The sequence below is a fragment of the Pelodiscus sinensis genome, chromosome 2, assembly GCF_052426305.1.
Source record: "Pelodiscus sinensis isolate ZL-2025 chromosome 2, ASM5242630v1, whole genome shotgun sequence".
Taxonomy (NCBI): Eukaryota; Metazoa; Chordata; order Testudines; family Trionychidae; genus Pelodiscus; species Pelodiscus sinensis.
Genome location: NC_143053.1, coordinates 186,193,004 through 186,205,862, shown reverse-complemented (window position 1 = coordinate 186,205,862; position 12,859 = coordinate 186,193,004). Strand labels below are relative to the sequence as shown.

Here is a 12,859-nt window from a genome sequence, read left to right as displayed (position 1 = left end):
TATTTTAGACCTGAGTTCTATTCTTGGCTCTACCATTGTGAGACATAGCTTCTGTGTCTACATCTGCAAAATGAGGCTACTTACTTACTATTTCTGTAAAGTTTGATTCCCACAGATAAAAAAAAGTGCTATGAAAGTGCTAGTTATTATGTATTTAGTATTTAGATTGCTGTGAATGAGCAGTAATTGCTCTCCAAAAGATGGCTGCCCTTTGGGCAGTCAGTGTGAAAAATTAACTTCAAAGGGGCTTTTAACTTCCAACAGATAGGCAAGACTTTTTTAAAGAAATCCAAATTCATTTGCAATATAGATTGCACATGTGTAATGTTCCTGTTGGACTCTGTCATGTTGATTATCATACAATTCTGAAGGGGCTTGGTTTAAAATAAACAATCAGACTTCAGCCCTATCTTTTACTCCCTGGCTATAAGTGCTATTTCCTGGTGGGTTTCACAGATCTGTTGCCATACATACATATGACTGACTGAACTTGTTTATAGTGCTGTGCTGGCAATATACATGCTAACACCACCCATGTCAAGAAATTAACTCATCTTAATTTTGTGACATGCTTAATGTTACTTCATTGTAGCTTTTGTGAAATCGTTTTATGACCCAAATACTTAATAAATTTGGAAATCAGTCACTGTAAGCCGCTTTGTAATGCTTATGATACTATTTTATGGGAATACTATTTGTGCTCCAAATGGAGAAGTAACAGATCAAAATAATTTCTGCAGGATCAGGACTCTAAAAGACATTCTTGCCTTTCAAAATTAGCTGTTCAGAAGATCCAGTATGGAATGGGTGTCCCTTTATGCTTGGTGCTGTACAGATACACAGGACAGCACAACCATTTACAGCCTGTATTCACTTTGGGGGCTATAAAATTATGCTTGCAATTTTGTTTGTTTATAGTAGCAAGTTGGTGGCTTTTCCTTTGTGTGAAAAAGCACATAGCCGTTGTCTATTCCCATTTGACAGACTGAGAAACAGCTACTAACCTCACAAGAATGTTGTGAGAATTAATGTTTTTTGTATAGCAGTCTGAAAGTGTAAAGTGCTACACAAGTGCTGTTTATTATTAAATGGCAACTAGATACTTAGAGTAGCCTTGTTCCTGCAACATGTGCACAGCTGACTTCACCAGGACTATTCAAATGCACAAGCATTCATAGTATTGGTGTCCAAAATGGCAAAAAATCATATGACTGTTACTTATAAAAGTATCTCCACAATAGAGGGAGTCCCCGGGTTACGTACAAGATAGGAACTGTAGGTTTGTTCTTAAGTTGAGTCTGTATGTAAGTCGGAACTGGCGTCCAGATTCAACAGCGGCTGAATCTGGACGCCAGTTCCGACTTACATACAGATTCAACTTAAGAACCCCAGGCATCCCTAAGTCAGCTGCTGCTGAAACTGATCTGCAGCTGATTCCAGGAAGCCCGGGGCAGGGGCTTCCTGTAGTCAGCCACTGGTCAGTTTCAGCAGCGGCTGACTTGGGGACGCCTGGGGCAGAGCAGCTGGGGTGCTGCTGGGTTGGTCCAGTAGCGCCGCCGTTCCTTGGCGCTACTGGACCAACCCAGCAGCACCCAAGCTGCTCTGCCCCAGGCGTCCTGATTCAGCCGCTGCTGAAACTGACCAGCAGTGGCTGAATCAGGACGCCTGGGGCAGAGCAGCTGGGGTGCTGCCGTGTTGGTCCCGTAGCGCCCAGAGCGGCGCTACGGGACCAACCGGCAGTGCCCCAGCTGATGTACCACAGGCGTCCGGAGCAAAGCCGCGGAGCACGGGGGCAGCGGGACAGCCCAGACGCGCCGTGGCTGTCCTGCTGCCCTCGGGCTCCATGGCTTTGCTCTGCTTTGCTCCCTGTCCCCTTGGTCTGCAGACCAGGGGGACAGGGAGCAAAGCGGCAGAACACACGGGCAGCGGACAGCCCTGTCCGCTGCCCGCGTGTTCCGCCGCTTTGCTTCCTCTCCCTGGTCTGCTGGAGACCAGAGAGAGGGAGGGCCCCGTTCGTAACTGCGGATCCGACATAAGTCGGATCCGCGTAACTCGGGTACTGCCTGTACTTAATTTCAATGTGAATATTTTCAGTGCAACAAATGGTCATTCAGTAAAAAAGTATATCTGGTTTCTCCTCTGAAACAGTAATGTGATGATGAGACTTGTCCAAGTGGAATTTGTATCTAAATGTTTGCTGTTGTAGGTTTCTTGGCCATTTGTATGCTGCAGAGGCCCTCATCTCTCTAGACAGAATCTCTGATGCCATTACTCACTTGAACCCTGAGAATGTGACTGATGTTTACTTGGGGATCTCCTCAAACGAGCAAGATCAAGGTTAATGATTCTACACTTCATTAGAACTGGTTGTGCTTTCAGATGTGTCTCTTATGTGACTTTTAACACGTATGCATTTACAGCATTTTGTGAGGGGGAGGGTGGCCTGTTCTTTAGTTCTTAGTATTTGAACTAATTACAAATACACACAAATTAAAACCAAAGTAACTAATGTTTTCCTCATCAGTTTGTGTAAACCTTATTTTTTGAAGCTTATTAAATAAGTAATTACAGTTGATGCTTGGGCTTCTTACCTATTAACATTTTCAGCCTTTTTCATCTTCATGCTCATTTTCAGAATTTAAATGACATTTATGTACTATGTGGGGATATGAGAGGGGAGATAGTTAAATGTGTATCTTAAAACTTGCAGCACTTTGGGGGGATAGGGTGATGAATATAATAAAAACAGCTAATTTTAGATCCCATTTATATAGTTCAGCATTCAGTAGCAGTTCTGATTTTGATGTTTTAGATAAGCAAAGCCCTTAAATGAAGACTAAAAGCTTTCTATGTAGTCCACAATTTCTAACAAACCAGGTTTACCACAGTCAGTCCAGGAGGGGAAAATCCAGCTTGAATCTGCTGTCATAGAATGATAAGGTTTTCTTTTAAAAGCCTTAAGAATGCTCACAGAATATTCTGGCTTTTCTTGTCTCTACAGGGTCAGACAAAGGAGAAAATGAGGTGATGGAATCTTGTAAGTAATAGCTCCAGAATCTAGAAGTAATGCAGGCATTTGTCTTGCCACAGTGTGAAATGAAATCAGAAGAGTGAAATAATTTTGCTTATTTTTTTTCTTTCAGCTGGCAAGCAGACACCCCAGTGTTATCCCAGTTCAGTCACTTCTGCACGAACAATGATGTTGTTTAACCTCGGCAGTGCTTACTGCTTGCGAAGTGAATATGACAAAGCTCGCAAGTGTCTTCACCAGGTATTAAAAAAAAAAAAGTCTCAAGACAACTTTATGTATTGTTCCTCTTTCTAGGAGCCATCTTCATCATTGTGCTGGAAATATTTATACTCGCTCTTTAAAATGAAATTTCAAAATAACGTCAGAAAGGGAATGGAAAGAAAAACCCTGCAAGACTTCATAGCCTTTCCTCCCCAATCATCTTTCCCCTTTATCCTTCCTAGGATTCTCAAATGCTCCGTTAGAAATTTACTCTCTTAAAACTTACTGCATGTTTTCGATCACAAGACAAGACTGAAAAATATTTTCAAAAATGATGTTTTAATCACATACTTACCTGATTTCAAAGCCATTTGTTTAGGTGACTGTCTTTCGGATGTAGTCTCTAAATGAATTGTGATACAACGATCTAGAACTATTTTAAAGGAGCTGTTCTGGATAAGTTCTAATAACATTTTTCTTCATTATGTTAACCCTCACACCAACATCCCTTTAGTTCCATTGTTTTAAAAAACACCAGGATGGCTAAAGGAGGGAAACCAAAAGTGTCACTCTCTCTATAAAACAGTCAATTAAACCTGTAGTTTTAACTTTTTTCTTCACATTTGTTTTAAATGGTTGATGAGTGACTGTATCATTAATTTAGCACTTAATTGTTCCCAAAACAGGCCATATTTATTTCTCTTAAAAGCAGAACTTTTGTGGGTGGTGGTGTGGTGTGTTTTGTTTTTTTGTTTTTGTATTCCAAACACTAGACTGTTAAAATGTGACTTTAGTTTAGCTTTATAGCTATTGTCTGCCTGAATTTCACTTGTGAAGTATTTACAAAATGTGTGAGTTCTTATGCTGAAAGGGTAGGGTTTCCTGAGGCTGAGGGAGTTAATTGTCCTTGGAGTTCAGTTTCCTCCAGTTTTTCTAGCTTTTATTTTCTCTTCCTTTTCTCTCACAAGTCCCTTAGGGTAGCAGCTCTCCCCTCTGTAGAACTGAAGAGTTCTCTGCAGAATAACATAAGCAGTCATAATTAAATCACTGTCCACAACAGAATACTGGTCTGAAGTTGAACAAATTGAAGCTATTCAAATCCTTCCTTTTAGTAGAGTAGATCTGTGTCACTGGGTGCTTCCCTGCAACTACCATCATGTGTGAAAGAGGCATTGAATGACTTCACTCTGCATATTTAAATGGATAGATAGGCAGACTTCCATTTGTAGTGGTCAACACTGAGAGAAACCAACTAGAAAAACAATGGGCAGGGACACCATTGGAATTTTGATCTTGCAGAGAGAAATAGAGCAAGTCAAATGGTAAAATGGGTATTACCCAAGTTCCTGTTCAGTCTTTTTAACTGGACCGCTTGGACCAGAGTTGTTTTGTATAGAATCATCATGTCCCATATTTTTGGTTGGGACAAATATGGCCCCAGTCCTTTTAAGGAATGTGTAAGCGTTTATGGATGTGGGGGGTATTGATACAAATGCACATGAGCAGGTTCAGCTAAAACGTCATTGTGCTCTCTTTTTAGTGAAGTAATGGCTGTATTTTGATCTGAATAAACTGAAAGGCTTGAGAGGTTTATAGAAAATAAACATGGAGGCCCCTCAGTTTACCAAATGATGATTAGTGCGTTGTTGGGGAGCTTGTTCTTGTACTGGAAATATTTAATGTTCACATTTAAAAATGGAATTCAGAGTAACTTCAGCAATGGACGTTATTTTTAAATAAAATAGCCTTTCCTCCACATCATTGTTCCCTTTTGTCCTTCATTTCTTCCTTTTTCCCTTCTTTCTTCTTAGCTTGGCAAAACTTTTGTATGAATAGCTGCAACATATATTTGTCTACATGTTTCAAAATTGACTAGGAGAGAGGCTGTTTTCTTTCAGTGTAAACAAAATGAATCCAAATTCAACAATGCTTGCTCAGCTGTAAAGGGAAGGAAGTTGAGGCTGAAGGTTGACGAGGAGGGAAGTGAGACAAATAGTTAATAACATTTTCCCTTTCAGAGGCTTGACAGCCCTTGCTGTTTTTCTTTGCATGTTAATCTTGGTAATTTTTCTGTTTTCTGAAAGGAATGAGACTGCTTGAGCTTTCTCAGTATAGGAGACAGAACTGCATATTCACCACATAGTTTTGAGAAATTACTGTATTGTGATCATGAAATCCCTGTATGCTCAGTTTGTCAGCTGATCAGAATATGGGGAGTTAAAAACTATGATAATTGAGAAATAAATATTTGTACAAATTGGCAGCCAATCTGAACACCGGGAACTAAGTAACTGAACAGCAGTGTTTCTTAAACTGTGTTCTGTGGCACACTGGTGTGCTGTGAGGCAGTCGGAGGTATCCCGCAAGAACAACAGAGTTCAAAATGGCCACCCTTAAAGAGACAGGCGACTTTTTTCCCCGTCCCTATTTTTTTCTCTAACTTTTCCCCAGCCTCTTTTATTTATTTATTGCTCAACAAAAAGTCGTTGGTGTTACTCCGTCTTAAAAAGTTTGAGACACTGCCATACAGAATTTCTACATTCAGCTTGGCTGAGACAATGATATTCCACTGTGTTCCCAACCTGCCGCAGGTTGGGAGTAGAGATCCCTAGCTAGTGCACATCTGAACATGTTCATGTGCTTCATAACAGAGGATGTGTTCATGTAAGTTAAAGGAGATTTTGTTCGTCTTGATTGTAAGGGAAATCAACCCGCCACAAAAAAAATAAACGCATCCTTCAGAATGACTCAGAAATGACTCATTTATATTTGTCATATATCTATGTAGAAAAGCAGATGGTGCCTCTGAATAGAGGGGTGAAATATTCTTACAAAGCAGATGATCCGTCAGCCTCTCTTTTCATATATGGACCTGATGGTGGATATTTATATTTCAAAAATAGTAGCTTAGTTTTATATCTAATAGTTGCTCTGTTTTATAACTGTCCTGTCCACTGGTATTTTCCTTCTTATTGAATTACGTAGGGCTGTGTTTCTCAAACTGGGGGTCCCGACCCTCTGGGGGGGTCGTCAGCACCTTAGAGGTGGGTTGCGGTATCACAAAGTTTGAGAACCCCTGGTCTAGGGTAGCGTTAACCTTTTTTCTCTTTGATTTTTTGGGATAAGGCTGCTTGTCTGATCCATCCCAAAGAAATTCCCCCAGAGGCTATTCTACTGGCTGTCTATCTTGAACTTCAGAATGGTAAGTAATTTTAGCATCTTTTCAAAACAATTTTAACCTCTTTTGTGTTGATTGGTGTTCCCTGTGCTTAATTATTATTTTAGGCCTTATTGCAGAATTTACAACGGAACCTTTGAAACCAAAGCAGTAGAAGAAACCCTTTAATAGTATCACAAATATACTGTCTATTTAGATTTTGAGTTAAAATGTTACAGCTCAGCAAGTTGTGCAAGCGATTGTTCCCCACAAGTCAAGTCACAAGCTTTTGTCCTTGTTTCCTTTGCGTACACACACATCCATAGTACCATTGGTTGCCATCTCTTAAGTTTTTATTTCCTTTGTACCTGAAATATTTATTTTTACACAAAGACTATTTGCCTAAATTAAACAGCTGGCTGGCATTTCTTGCTGTAGTTAAGACTTGAAAACAATGTCTAGTGTAACCCTGTTTCTTACACACACCTAGCTTTCCAAAATTCATTTCTGAGCTGAAATTTTTCCATGCTTTGTCTGTCAAAAAGCAATTTGTCTTGGAAAGTTTGAACGAAATCCTATCAATAAGTTATGGGAGATTGAATAATGAGAAATTGTATGCACTTTCTTACACCTTTGTATAAAGAATGCCTAAAAGGTTGATTGGGTTGTTTAAAGGAAACTTAACTTGAAATCTATTAAGCTTGCAAAAATGAGTTAATTAGTGCCATGTAATACACACCTAACCCTGACTTGAATATTCTCTCCGTTTTGAGAGACTACCTATTCCACACCACTTCCTCATTCCTTTTCAGGGACCTTTCTCACAAAGTCCTCTTAAAAAGACCTTTTGTTACTTTTCTTGGAGTAACTGAAAGAAGGTTCCCTCTCAGTATCATGAGAGAGGCTTCTGAAGTAGGTATTTTCTCATCCCAAAGGAAAAGGGAGGATGGTTCCTATCCAGACTCAACACATTTATAAAGAAGTTTAAATTCAGGATGGTCTCCTTGGCATCAGTAATCCCCACTCTATAATCAAGGGAGTTAGCATTACCCGATCCCCAAGACAAATACTTCCACATAAATACGTAAGACAGTTTTTTTATTAAGATTTGAGTAGGCCAAGAACTTTATCAATATTGAGTGCTTCCCTTTGGTCTGTCAACTGCCCTCAGAGTGTTTACCAAAATACAGTATAGCAAAATACCTCAGCAAGAGAGGCAACATGTATCCATACCTGTAAGACTAGTTGGTCAGGAGAAGTCTCTTAACTATGCCCCAGGCTCCATCTGCCCTTTGAGTTCTTCTGCAGCTTAGCCTCAAAAGTCACTGTAGAAATCCAGCCTGATTCCTCTCCAGATCATTGAATTCAAAGGAGCAGGGTTAAATTCCACCAGCTTTGTAGTTTACATACCTCGGAACAGATTCAACCACCTCCTGGCCCTCATCTGCCATTTGGAACAAGACCCAAATATCAGAGGGGTAGCCGTGTTAGTCTGAATCTGCAATAGCGATCTGACATGCATCTGACGAAGTGGGTCTTTGCCCACGAAAGCTTATGCTCCTACACTGCAGTTAGTCTATAAGGTGCCACAAGACCCAAATACCATAGCAAGAATCTGTCTCAAAGCTCCTAAGACGTATTCTTTATCACCTCTGACACCACACGCCAGACTTTACCTCTGCTGCGTGCAGAGATGGTTAAAGCTGGCAAACATACCCAGCAGTCCATATTAATAATGCATCTTTGTGTCCTCTCTAGTTCTCCTCACTGACACAGTGGACAAATGCAGCAAGCATCTACAAAGGATTTGTTTTCTGTTCATTCCCCTCTTGTCACCTTTCCCTTTCATGTACTTTAGTGACACATGCTTCACTAAGGAGATTGGGGGTGGAGAGGACTCATGAAATTGTTCCAAGTGCAACACCTCTGGATGATATGGAAAGTAAGGATGCATAGCAATCTCAGAGCTGTATGCAAAACATTCAAGACTTTTCTCAAACACATTGAGACAATCAGTACAGGTGATGACTGACAATACAGCTACCATGTTCTACATCAAAAAACAAGACAGATCCCTCCTGCTCAACCAAGAGACTGTCAGATTGTGTAACTGATGCATCACAAATTAGATTGTGCGTTCAGCAGCGTGCTTATCAGGCATTCAAAATACATTGACAGGCAAACTGAACAGACAGTTCTTCTAGGATCACTGATGGAAGAACATACTAGAACTTTGTCCGTTAGGACATCTCATACTGGGATCATCTCCATTTAGACTTGTTACATGAGGTCACAGGTCACTATGTTGAATTTTTTGTTGTAGGGTAGGCATCAGCTTGGGTTCCCTGGCAAATGCATTCCTGATTCCATGGTTGTGACTTTCATGTATGCCTACTTTCTGATGCTGAGAGAGCTCTTCAGGGGTCAACAAGAAGACTCATACAAGTTGATTGTGATAGCCGTGGTATGCTTGTGCCAGTTTTGGTTCACAGACCTGCTCTCCGTTCCAGCTCTGATCTCTATCATATCACAAGGGAGAGATCATAAACCTGAGAGTGAGATGTTGTCAATCAGCTCATATCCTTATGAGCTCCAGGAAGGAGTCTACAAGATAAACCTACCTGCCAAAACTGATATGGTGTTCTCATTGGTGCTGTAGAAGGTTGATCACTCCTTACAGTTCTTTGATAGCTCAAATCTTAGATTGTGCTCATTCAGGATTTGCTTTTAGGTCGTCACCCACCACTGGAAATAGACATTTTTCTCTCACCTGACAATAATGAAAAGTTTAACCGGGCTGATTTAATCTATTCCAACTGCTTGAACATCTCATTCCAACATGGCACCTCAAATTAGTACTTTCATCCTTCACGAGCGCACCATTTGAACCATTTGCTATCTGCTCCTTTTTACATCTCTATGAAGAGGGTTATCACATCAACAAGATGAATGAGATCCAAGTATTGATGGCTGACCCTTCCTTCACAATCTTCTATTCCAATCAGGTATCTCAAGAACACATCCCACGTTCCCGCCAAAGTGTTTACCAAATTCCACTTGCCAGTATACTCTTACAAGTCTCTTGCCTCAAGAGCAAAAGTAAATGTTGCCTTTGAGTAGAGGTGTGAATATTACATTCCTTAGATGGCAGGAAGACATTCGCTTTCTACCTGAATAGTACAAAACTCCAAGACTATGGCTGTGTCTACATTGGCATCCCTTTCTGGAAAAGGGATGCTAATGAGACACTTTGGAATTGCAAATCCGCGGGGGATATTTAAATCCCCCGCGGATTTGCAATTCCGAAGTCTCTCATTAGCATCCCTTTTCTGGAAAGGAATGCCAATGTAGACACAGCCTATATGTTTTGCAAAAAGAATAAAGGGATCGACCATGTCAGCACTATCAAACTGGACCTCCCGCTACATCAAGACCTGCTATGGAGTAGCAATAGTAGAAGCCACTTGGTTCCTTGGGCTCATTCAGCTAGACTTCAAGCCTCATCAGTAGCTTCACTGAAGAGATGTTATCCATTTGCATATTCCAACAAACCTTCCATCTGCTCAGTTTTTTAGTTCATGTGTTTGGGATTCTGCAGTTGAAAAGAAACAGATGCACTGATATGCTCTGCTCTTATATGCCCTTTATATGAAACACAAGGAGACTCTGTTCTGCTCCTGTCTACTAATAGTGCCATGTGTATATGGCCCACACGTCTCAAAGGACTCCACTTACTGTGAGATGAGTAACTTTTCCTTGTTCCTGTAAAATTTGTGTTTTTTGTTTGTGTGTGAGACCCCCATGGAACAGGAATGAAGGTCTCATTCTGAGCTCCTCTGCACACTCCAGCACCTACCTTGCTGAAACCATCCTGACTCTGGATGCAAGAGATGCCTTGAGCAGAACAACCTGCAGGGAAGGGACATTAGTAACTGAATAGGAAGTTCTGTTGGTGCTCAGTTTTTCACTGCTTTGTTACAATCATCTTTGTTACACGTAAAACATATTCAAACAGGAGTGTGACAGGCTCACAGTTTTCCTTTTAAGATGTTTCCATTTATATTTTTTAAATAAGTCTCATGTTTTCTGGTTTTCTTGGTAATTCAAAGATGTTGAATGGAAGCTTTATATTTGTCATTGAATTCCTAACAGACATTTGAGGGAAAACGGATGTCACCAAAAATTTTAAATAGTCTGAATGAAGTTTTTTGTCCCTTCATTTAATGCCTGGTTTGACTGCAGAGCTACTGCATTAATGACAGCTCTAGAAAAGAGTTTTCTCTCTCCTTTTTTTAACCAAACTTTGGGGAATCCTTCTGGATATACTTAACAAAACTGCAGAGCACAATCCCAGTTTGTTTTCCTTTTCAACTTGTCTCCTCCTTAAAGTGATGTAGCTGTTTGGTGTGCCTAGTGCTGTTTATACAAACATCACTTCAGTTCCAAGTTCTCAGTACTCTCTTCCTTCTCCTTTCATACTATGACTTGAGAGAAAAACAAACAAATGATCTTTTCAGAATTCTTTAAACAAAACAATTTGGGTTTGAAAAGTGTGCATGACTGAATGAATTAAGATGGAATCTTCACTTATTTTTATTTGTACATGTATCCTTAATGTTTCACATGTTTGCATTTAATATGCACTATGCAACCTGTGGGGATGATTTGAGAGATCAACAATGACAAAGGAATAAAATTGTCTGGTTTCAGATTTTTTAAGATTTTTCTGTCCGAGTTCCTGTGACTCAAGTGTTTGCCCATGTGTAGAAGTGAATGTTAACTAGAAACTGTTTTGTAGGCAACACTCAACTGGCACTGCAGATCATCAAAAGAAACCAGCTTCTCCCTTCAGTGAAAACACACCCTGATATGCGAAAGAAGCCAGTATTTCAGCCAGTCCACCCTGTCCAGCCCATTCAGATGCCAGCTTTCACCACTGTCCAAAGGAAATGAAGGACGGATTGCACTGACAGGCCCTGTGGAGGAGGGCTTGTGAGTTTGTATATTTTTTTAAACTGTGTCTCAGACACTTGAATACCAGGCATATTGGAATGTGCTGGCTTGTGTACATTTTTAATAAAAAACATTTCAATGAAAAATTGTTTGAAGAAATTTGTAAAAGGCATTTATTGAGGAACATTTCCATTTTAATTTCCACCAGGCTGGATAGCTTGAATATACGATTAACAGTGTGACTCATGGTGTTTGTGATAGTCATTAGTTTTGATTCTGCATTTTTCATACAGAGCATTTGATACAAATGTACATTCCCTTCCCTTAAATCAGCTCGGATGCTTCTTTTTGCTAGACAACGTGTGCTGGGGTTACCCTGTGTCTTTTTGTGTATAGAGTTATCTTTTGGGATAACCTGAGGCTAGAAGAGACCATTATGATCATGCAGGTGGGCTGTGCTGACCATGATAGCATTATGTCCGGTATAGACTGTATCTACAACTTTTCAATGCAGCTTTTGCTGTCACCTTGAGACACTTACTGGATTATCTAGCTTGGGCATTAGCTGCAAACAGCTATCTGAAAGTTTGTTTTATGAAAAGTGATTAACATTCCCAATGACTTTCCTCACCTGTCTCCAGTTCTAAACCCCTTATACAGCTAAGTCTATGGTTTTATTTTCTTAAAGCTACTCCCTGTATAATATATCCTGCCATGTATAACAACACTGTATTTTATGACTTCAGTATGTAGTAGATGAGCTTGATTTGTTATCTTGAAAGGTATAAAGTGGATTGAGGATGATACTTATCAGACCATCAGAATTGTGCATTGCAGTAGCCTTGGGTTTGATCTGTTTCTTTGCAGTAAATACAGCCCATCAGTATTAAACTAGATGGTTGAATAAATGGGAGCTAGGCAGGGGCTAAATACCTTTATTCACTTGTGACTTACTAGGAGAGGAGCAATAGGTGTTAGTTCATTAGGCTGCCTAAGCTCCCTTGCACATAATACTTTGCTGCACACAATTCTTGTCCCTGCAAAATCCTGCGGCTACGTCTAGACTGGCCACAAATTCCGGAAAAGGGATGCAAATCAGGTAAGTCAGCATAGGGAAATCGGCGGGGAATTTAAATATCCCCCGCAGATTTAAATAGACATGTCTGCCGCTTTTTTCCTGGCTTGGGGAAAAGCCGGAAAAAAAGCGTCTAGACTGGCGTGATCCTCCAGAATAAAGCCCTTTTCCGGAGGATCTTATTCCTACTTTCAAGTTGGAATAAGAGATCCTCCGGAAAAGGGCTTTATTCTGGAGGATCGCGCCAGTCTAGACGCTTTTTTTCCGGCTTTTCCCCAAGCCGGAAAAAAAGCGGCAGACATGTTTATTTAAATCCGCGGGGGATATTTAAATCCCCTGCGGATTTCCCTATGCTGACTTACCTGATTTGCATCCCTTTTCCGGAATTTGTGGCTAGTCTAGACGTAGCCTGCCTCCCCTCAGCACTAAATTGCCAATTTCA

General features: G+C 40.4%; 1 protein-coding gene across 7 annotated transcripts in view; it reads left to right on the top strand.

The window, feature by feature from the left end:
- The window catches only part of CNOT10 (CCR4-NOT transcription complex subunit 10), a 56,773-nt gene extending 45,189 nt beyond the window's left edge, over positions 1-11,584 (top strand). For all 7 annotated transcript variants that reach the window (XM_089776612.1, XM_089776611.1, XM_089776610.1 and 4 more), the window contains 5 exons: positions 2,207-2,337; positions 3,002-3,037; positions 3,144-3,271; positions 6,359-6,434; positions 11,188-11,584. In XM_089776612.1, coding sequence (XP_089632738.1) covers positions 2,207-2,337; positions 3,002-3,037; positions 3,144-3,271; positions 6,359-6,434; positions 11,188-11,342 — 526 coding nt within the window. In that variant the 3' untranslated portion in view covers positions 11,343-11,584. The remainder of the gene's footprint in view (positions 1-2,206; positions 2,338-3,001; positions 3,038-3,143; positions 3,272-6,358; positions 6,435-11,187) is intronic.
- Positions 11,585-12,859: the final 1,275 nt, after the last annotated feature.